This window comes from Brachycentrus maculatus, unplaced genomic scaffold (assembly GCF_059751285.1).
Source record: "Brachycentrus maculatus isolate JH-2025_06_01 unplaced genomic scaffold, ASM5975128v1 h1tg000388l, whole genome shotgun sequence".
NCBI classification, from domain to species: Eukaryota; Metazoa; Arthropoda; class Insecta; order Trichoptera; family Brachycentridae; genus Brachycentrus; species Brachycentrus maculatus.
The window spans coordinates 160,015-170,000 of NW_028281137.1; the positions used below are offsets into that span (position 1 = coordinate 160,015).

General features: G+C 29.0%; 1 protein-coding gene across 1 annotated transcript in view; it reads left to right on the forward strand.

Annotated features, from left to right (window-relative positions):
• LOC148303035 (uncharacterized) overlaps positions 1-9,986 on the forward strand; it is a 132,225-nt gene that overhangs the window by 103,542 nt on the left and 18,697 nt on the right. The window contains exon 3 of the mRNA XM_088270656.1: positions 5,275-5,316. Coding sequence (XP_088126782.1) covers positions 5,275-5,316 — 42 coding nt within the window. The remainder of the gene's footprint in view (positions 1-5,274; positions 5,317-9,986) is intronic.

Sequence of the window (9,986 nt, forward strand, 5' to 3'; positions counted from 1 at the left end):
CCGAACCTATCAGACTTTTAGAATACCTCCGATTAGTATTCTACGAAGGTAGCGTAATGCGTCGGTATAATTGACGTTGTGGAATTCGTGCAATCCCAGAAATTAGCTGTTGATTAGCTAAACTAAACATGAATGACATGTTCGAGCATTCTGTGCGACGAATATGTAATACGTTAGTACTGTACCGTTGTTTATATACAAAAATACCAACTTGACAACTATCAAACTAACTAAGCCACTATTTGATATTAAAGTGTTTAATGAAAAGATCTGTTTTCACTTGGTGGGAGTATGAGTATATTTCCATTTTTTTGCGCAAATCATTTTATTATTTGTGATTTACATTAAAAAACAGTTAAATTACGTGAGTAAATTTTTTTCTATTTCGGAGTAAATTTATATTTATTATTATATATTATTTTTTGACATCTCATCAAAGATGAAGAAGAATATGGAAGTCTGGGCATTTACGGGGCTTACGACCGTCATAGGCTGGTTTAACTGATCACTTTACACACGTGTAACATTCACCAATTCTACCCATTATTGACAACCACACTACTCAAATTCTTGGAAGTTCTATATATATGAACCAATTTAGAAACCTTGTTCATGAATCACTAGAACTTCACTAGAGACATCTATTGGTGAGATGTAAAGAAGCTTTTTATTAAGCAGAAACTCTTAAATTATAAGCTTATTATTATATATATGTATTTTTGTAATAGATTTAGTATTGATTTGTTTAAGTAATAACTGAATGTCCGTTTATATGTTTTTCCATTCTTAGACAAATAAAATTAAAGATATATATATATGCAAGTGAAACATTTAATAAAAAATAACACAAAATTCATTTATAAATGATGGATTATAAGATTAAATACATATAATTTTTTATTAAAAAAAAATCATATCAGCTTTTATTTGGTAAATATGACTAAATTATAATTCAATTATATTGTGACGTGTTTCAGTATACTCGATATTATTATCAAACAGTTTACTCGTATTTTATATCACTGGTATTCGATAGTCATTTGGAATACATCGAAACACGTGTCACAAAATGGATCAATAATTAGTATCTAGCTACATTAATCAAATACAAATAACAGTATTTGTCAGACTGTTGGTGATTGTAAGTTATATTATTTTTTAAATTTACGAGCATTTTGGGACACCCAACATCATCTAATTTTTTGCAAGTTTGCACCCACGCTAAAATATTTAAAATTTAAATACACATTAAACCGGAAATTTGTGATAGGAACCGGTCTTCCTTTATTTATTATGGAGTAATTCTCACGTTTAAAAATTCACGTATCTCCATAAATAATGACACAAATACATTTTTTTTAAATCTACAGTTTTTGGAAAAAATGTTTTGTGATGTTCACCAATCAATTAATCCACTTTATGAAATATATTTAAACGTTGTAAGGGGACTTTATGTGAGCTTTAATAATGTGTTAGACGTAACGCAGGCATTGGATTTTTTTATTATATTATAATTATTTATCGTTTCATAAACTGGATTATTCACTCTACGGATTATATCAATATATGCACATCATAGGTGTCTCACCTTGAGACAAAGCATATATCGTTTTTATACGATAGAAGATGGAAATCTCAGCATCTTTTGTATAAAAACGATAGGTACCTTATTTCAAGTTGGTACACCTATATTGGAAATGAATCAAGATAATTTAAAAATAATTATTTTTACAAATACTTAAAGCATTAATCTTGTGGATCATTGTAATATATTTTGGAGAAATAAAATTACTTTGTTTTTTTATCCACTTACATTTTTATTAAAAGCCAACTAGTTTCGGCATGACTATAGTCATAAAACAAACCTTGAAGAGGGCAACAGGTTGGTGCCGAAACTAGTTGTTTTTATAACACAAAGTCATTTTGTTTCTCCAAAATGTACAAAATCATTGTTTCAATAAAGTTTATTTTATGTTTAGTACCTTCATTCATGTTTGTGAGATTCTCAATAAATTATTTTTAATACTAAATTATTTTGTTTGAATCTTTTTCTGAAAATAAGTATAAATTGCAAATGGTATTATTAGTCGAAGATAATAATTAAAACAAGGGTAGATCTATTTCAATTAGTTTTCCAACTTTAAAAATATGTATTTCATAGTCAATCATATTTAAAAAAAAAAAAGTACTTAAAATAAATGTTTGGAAATGTATAGTAAATGTATAGTAATGCAGGTAGGTCCTGAAAAACTTTCGATCCGTCGATACTGAAAATGATCTTTCGAAAATTAAAATACTCCATAGAAAATAATTGGTTCGAATATTAGATAAGCTGAGAATTATTTTAATACAACTACGCCGATAGCATCTGACATCTGTTAAAATTATTAGAAGGCAAATATATCTGAAAAATCGAAATATTATGATGGTAAAATTATAATTAAAAACTGTTGTTATTCTTTATTGTATTACAATAGATTCTTTTGTATTGAAACATTTTTTTAAAATTATTAATTTATACTGTTAACTACGGTCAAATTAAACGTTAATTATGAATAAAAAAGGCTATTAATAATACTTTTCATCAAAAAGTATCAAATGCCTTGACATTCGGTTAAATAATAATATGAATTAACAAAGCAATTAATCAAATTATTCAATTAGATTTTAGTATTGATGTTGACTATTAATTATTTTAATTATTCACATATAATTTAAGGCTGAACCTAACACCTTACATCCTCATATGCAACCAGTTGAAACCACATTTTTTTCTAGTAAATTACCCTCACTCAGTATTCCATGATCATAAAATAAATTCGTTCAATAAACGTCATTTTAACACCTGATTTTTAGTAATGTGTGCCAATAATTTTTATTTATTGAATGCTTTTGATAACTTTTTTTCATTTATAAATATCATTCGTAGCCGAGCGTGTACCTAACTACGCCTAGGCGCCATGTCTCCAATAACAAAAGAAATCAGTAGTTTATTCAACATTTTTGAAACAATATACAAATATATGTGAATTATAACAATCGTACGTTGAAGAATTATGAAGGCAGAAAGTTCCCAGAAATGGATAAAGTTGTAAAGTGTTGGATAATAGTTCAAGTCCATGGGAATCCAGAACGGTCAACCTGTATATCGCATTATTACGTGTGATTGTCTCAGGCATAATGCCCCAGAAAACCGTTGCGGCGTAAACAAGGCAGAGAGACTCAGAACCAGAAGAATGTGAAAAACTGCGAGCCATTGAGAGCGCCTAATCGACTACTGGCGTGATGCGATACAATTTTGTCACATCTCTCTGATAATCAGGGATCAGCAACCATGATAAATACATTATAACGAGTTTAATGATACGATGTTCTTGTATTCAGAAACGCCTATATCCTTTCGCGTTTATAAATGTAACAGAATTTCGAGAGGAAGAAGGAGATTTGAGATTTAAAACAAACTAAACATTTACATAATTACACATTTATTTCGATTAGATTGAATTTATATGGAAAGGTAGATGGAAAAATTAGTCGCGTAAAGTACTAGGAACTATGAAATATTGTATATAATAAACACATGAGTGTGTGTGAAAAATAAATCACAAATACCCAGACCAATCCAAAATAAATTAAATATTTAATTTATTTTGCATTTTGCGGGAATCGAACCCAGTTTAGCAGTCGAGCGTTTACCCTACTACGCCACAGCGCCATCGTCTGTCGCAACTGTCAATAAACATCCTATGCATACTGTAAATTTCATTAAATACTTGTAAAATAAATATAAAAAAATGGTGTAAAATAACTAGTTTTGTATCTCGAACCATTCGTTGGTTACATCTCCCGTTTTCTTATCAAATGCTAACGGGACGTTTTCTTTTGTGTTATCGTTTTTGCAATACACAATGAGTGTGGTGTGATTGTCCATGTAGGTTTATATATATAACTAGAGTCATTTCTTATGTTTCCCACACTTACGCCCGTTTTGCTACAGTTACCTATGTACATACGTCATAATAACATAATGTAGAAATACTACTATGTACATTATAACAACCCGCCTTGCGTTCAAATTACCTGAATTATAACATTAAAATTGAACATAAACGCCAACAAAAAATAAACTTTTACGTTTATATATATTTGGAGATGTAATTTTTTTCTCAAGTTTTAAAATTGTTGGAAAATCATAAAAATATGTTTATTTTTTTTAAACTGGAGCACATTTTCTTAATAACTAACTAACCTGCATCCTGTTACCTACAGGGGCAGACAGAGAGAATATAACACCCATGACACTACGTACAAATCTGGCTTATTACACATACTTATGAATCAATTTGTTTATTATAGATGTCTTAGAAAAAAACCAAGTTATTGGAAAGTAAAAATGGAATGCATTGATTGTTTACAGAACTCACGACCTATCATCGGCTGGCTTAAACGGTTGCTTTATAAACTTATATTTATTTAATATTGGCCTGGACTAGTACCTGAAGTGCGGGACTGATCACCTTCCCTTCATTGAATAAACAATTAAATTAACATTGTAGCAATTTGATACAGTGCTCTATGCACCTTCTAAGGGTCAGTAGTAGAAGTGGAAGTATAAAATAAATCTTAGCGACATATTTATTGGAGGCATTCGTTTTATTGCTACATCGTAGAATACTACTCATTCCATGGACCGATATGGTCAGCATCGTAAATATGCTCCAAAGAGCAAAAGTAGGAAGATAGTTGCTGACTGATATTAAAGTCCGGAAGGTGTCCTTACTGGGACATGTGCTTTGAGGAGAGAAGTACCAGCTATTACACCTAATCATAAAAGTCATAATAGAAGGCCAACGAGGTGTGGGCATAATACAGATCTCCCGACTCCGGAATATACGAGATTGGAAGGGAATCAAAGCCGTCGAGGCGCTGTTTAGAGCTACCCAAAACAAGAGCAATAATTGTCCTAAACAATACCTAATTAATAATTTTATTAAAATTAAACATTTGAATATACCACTTTAATGAGTTTTATTTATAAATTCGACTAGTTCCGAAAACTTACAGATGTTTTCATCTTCTGGTATAAATTAAAACTATAAATAAACCTGATTAAAGTGGTTTATTCAAGTGTTTAATTTTAATAAACTAACCATGTCATTCCACAATGTTAATGCCGAATCAATAAATAACTAAATTAATAATGTATTTTTTAGTATTACGTGTTTATTTAGGATTAAAAAAATATTATAACTAATTGAATTAATTTTTTTGCAGCTCCTTTGAGTGACTCAACCGAAATCGAAGCCTATGACGATGGTAAGTAACATTTTTTGCTTTAAAAAAATTGCTCTTACTTTCATATATTATACCAGTTATTAAACACAGTAAAAAAATATGGCTATCAATTTTGAGTAGTCTTGAAGTAATATATTGAATAATTTAAACAAATACCTGCGAACGCTCTTACCTAATGCTTAAGTATGAGATAATCACTGTGTTTATTAACAATAATTGGGTGATTGATCGATAAATATACATCTTATGACTATGTAATTTAAGTGATGTGTTTATCAAATTCAACATTTAAAATAAATTGAGGATATCAAGCCTTACGTAATAACAAAGTAATATTAACAATTATAATACTTATAACCCTGACTGTATTTGTAACGTTCTATCTCTAAATTATCATATTTTTTTAATAATATAGTGAAAAATAGATTTTCGTTTATTTGAACTATAATTTCACATGAATGTTATGTTAGTATAATTCAGGTACGAATAAATAGTTTATGTAAGTTTTTTTTTGTTTTAAATATATTTTATTGATTTTAAATCTTTTTTTACCCATTTCACTTATACATACGCTATTGTAGGTACTTATTTCCGAATTTTTTTTACTTTATTTTATTTATTATTATTAAATTTAAATGAATACTTATTTTCGTAAAAGATTATTAAAATGATATATATTTAATGTAATACTTGTATTATCAACAAGCTGTCTGGTCACACGATGCTGTGGCTAAGTCTCATTAAACGGAAAATAATTAAAATTTCAGGCACACAATTCTAATTTGTTGATTTTCACAATGCTTGTCAAGCGATGAAAATATTTAAAATATTTAAAACATCAATTCTTCCGGAATTATTTTACTTACTAGAGACGCTTGAAAAAATCGTATTAAATATTATTTTTCTTTATGAAATCTTACATATATTTTAAAAATATCACTTCTTATTAAAAAAAATGGTTAATTAGTTTAACCTAAGTTGGCACCGAGAACTAGCATATGAAAGAAGGTATCTTTGTCAATCTAGGGTAGTACGGTGAATGTTACATGTGTATAAAGTGATCACATAAACAAGCGTATGAAACTAGACTTCCAAAATCTTTTTAATCTATGGTGAGATATCAACATAAATACTGGACAAACTCAGATTTGTGAATAAACATTTGGACACATTCAAAATACTGTGAAGTGATAATAATTAATTTTTTATCGCTTCAAAACATTGTACCAAAGCCGATACAAAAATTTAACTTTTAGTACGGCTATCTTTTTTGACAGTCAAAACCTTTTTGCTGTGGTTATTATTGTAATTATAAAATATGGATTTAGTTTCTTTCGTTAGTGATGCCATGAAACATGGCTAACAATATGTGAATTTGTACACTAACAATACACGTGTATGTGTGTGTGTATTTCGATGATATAATTATTGACGAAGACCTTGCCACGTTTTTTGTGAGTCTTGATGAGTCTTCGCGACCTTACTGCGTCACGACTTTACTTATTACGTCAACGCGTGAAGATTCGCTTACCTTATTTTTATTATTATTATTACAAATATTTTTGTAATTACTTATTTATGAACGTCTTTTTTACTTACTTCGCTTCCGTAACGTAATTTTAAACCACGACGAAAGACGAGAGCGAACATAGAATAAACAACATATGATTCAAATTAGTTTTTATTACACCATAAACAAATAGGAATTTTAGGTATCAAAATCTACTTACTTACTTCAAACTTCTTCTTGTGTCCAGTATTGAAAAAAGGCCTCCCTCTTGGACTTCCACAGTTCTCTATTGGCCGCGACTCTCTTCCAGTGCAGGCCCGCCACTTTCCTAATGTCATCGGACCATCTTGTCTGGGGCCTATCCACGTTTCAGCGTCCTGTTCTAGGCCTCCAGTCAAGTACCTTTTTCGTTCATCTATCTTCAGACATATGTGCCAAATGACCTGCCCCGTTCAACTTTAGTTCCGCGATTCTTTGAGCCTCATATATTACCTTGGTCTTTTCCCTTTTCCAAACATTCGTTTTTCGATCCCTAAGAGATATGTTTAGCATTCTTCTCTCCGTTATTTAAAATTATGGAATTTTAAAATTTACTCCTCAGTTATTTGAAATTTTGAATATGACGCAGTAAATAATGTTTTTTTTATGGTAATATTAAAACAAACCTAACTTCTACTATTTACCATGGTGAAGTCACATATATATATATATGTATATATTTATTTATATATATATATATATATATATATATATATATATATATATATATATATATTTATTTATATATATATATATATATATATATATATATATTTATTTATATATATATATATATATATATATATATATATATATATATATATATATATATATATATATATATATATATATATATATATATATATATATATATATATATATATATATATATATATATATATATATATATATATATATATATATATATATATATATATACATTCAAATGCAATCATCTTAGCTTGCCAATTTGTATGTTGGATAGTTTCTGCATAACATGGTCCAATCATTCACTGTTATATTTTGAATACTCTTCCTAAGATAGACGCCATCCCGTTCGTAAATTTATAACTCAACAGTTATTTAAATATTCATTTCCATATCTCAAATTCAATCTTTAATACATCGACACGTAATCGCTAACACATCACACCTCTTCGCTTGAGTTATGTTTTTCCATTGAAGCAGTTAGCTGATCAGTTATTAATTGAAACGGAATATATTTTATCATACGTGAAAACGGACATGGAACCAAATTGTTTTGAATCGATTAGACTTTTGACAGTTCATTGGTTATCTTTGATAAGTGAATCAGATATGGGCGTTGCGTTTTATGCGTTTTTGATAGTGATGCTAATTCGTTTCCCGGAAATATATTTCATCACAAAGTCATTGAGATGAACGAAAACACGAAGATACAAATTTTAATAAATATTCAAATGTCTTTTAATTGCTGTTATGGTAATAGACCCCGGATATGCCGATCGAAACAAGCTATTGGATCTATTCTATAAAAATGGTAAGCGGTTATTATTAACATAACGAAAAACTGTAAAAATAGAATCCGTTACATAACAGTGACATCATTCGTCTAAATGTATATAATATATATAGCGTGCATATTCTGAATTGTTGAGAAAACGAAATCTTTTCATCTAATAAATACTGGGATGAGAATCGACTTTAATTCTTTTTTAGTAGAGCTTTTAGTTGTAATACCAAAATTATCAGGATTTTTATAACACACAATATTTGGGTGATTTAATAAGGGAGAAGGGTAAGTAAGGGGGAGGGGGGGTTAGTTAAGGAGGCGGAGGTTGATAATAAAGGAAAAATGGAAAGCAAAGGTGAAGAATTACGAAACAATATATTATTTATTAAATCATTATTAGAATTTAGGTTTTTTTTATTTTTTGGATAATTTGGCGTTTATGTGGTACAAGGTGCTATAATTTTAGTTTGTTTACCTGAGGATGGAAGCTTAGCTTCCGAAACGAATAAATAAACTCAAGTGGTATAAAAATCAGTGTTTTCATTAATAATTTTGACATGTCTTACCACAAAGTAAATGCTGAAACAATAAATAAAATAACATACACATACACGATTTCGGTTTCGAAAACTCAAATAGGACGGACTACTTGATAATTAGCATGCCTACGTAGCCAAACTTTGTTGAGAAAAAATACGTTTATAAAGTCCTAAGGCGAAAAGCAAAAAATGGTTCAAGGAATCGTCAATGTGTTCCTGCAAACACAACACATTATATTTTAATTATTAATTGCTCATTTTAAACGTGAAACTTTTATAAATATCAAATCTATAATTAAACAAAAAAATGTCGAAAATAAATTCCTTGAACCAATTTCCATATTGGCTATGCACTCAATTCCTCGAAGATTTTGGTCCCGCCTGGGTATTCGTAGGAATCAATTTTAGAGAATAGGACTAATCGAGGTATACCTCTATTTCAATATGACCTGTTATATTATAATAATGCTCACATTATAAAATACTTAGAATACCAGACTCATTATTCGCCCAAATTATCAATAAAACACAACGTGCTCATTATTTCTTTAAAGGCGTCGATATGTTATATGAATTATCGTCTGCTATTACTAATAAAACCATCGCAAAAAATCAACCAATGAATTTGTATTACATAGATTCATACATGTAAGTCTTCTTCGTATTATCGTTTACACTGGAATGAGGAGATTAAATGTAATTTATTCCATTTTATAAAAAAAATATTGGTTCTTAGAAATATGTACAATATGTAAAATAATAACAAGTTAGTTTTTCAGTGATTTAATGTTTAAACGCTTATTTGATATTGTTTACTTGATTTATTGAGATTTCTGTATTAAACGCTTTTCTGATATAATGAAACTTGATTTTCTTGCAGTTTACTGGTAAAACGCTTATATAAACTAAATTATTTATGATATTACATTAGAACCCTGGAAACCCGAACGAATTGGGGCGGTAGCCTGTTCGGATTAGGAATAGTTTGGATTTACCAAGAAATTTGTAAAACAATACATGGTACTTTATACTACAGCAGTTATGTTGTACGCGCTTTTTACATTTCAATCAATTAACTTTCATATGTGTAAGACTGAGGATATCGTGAGGT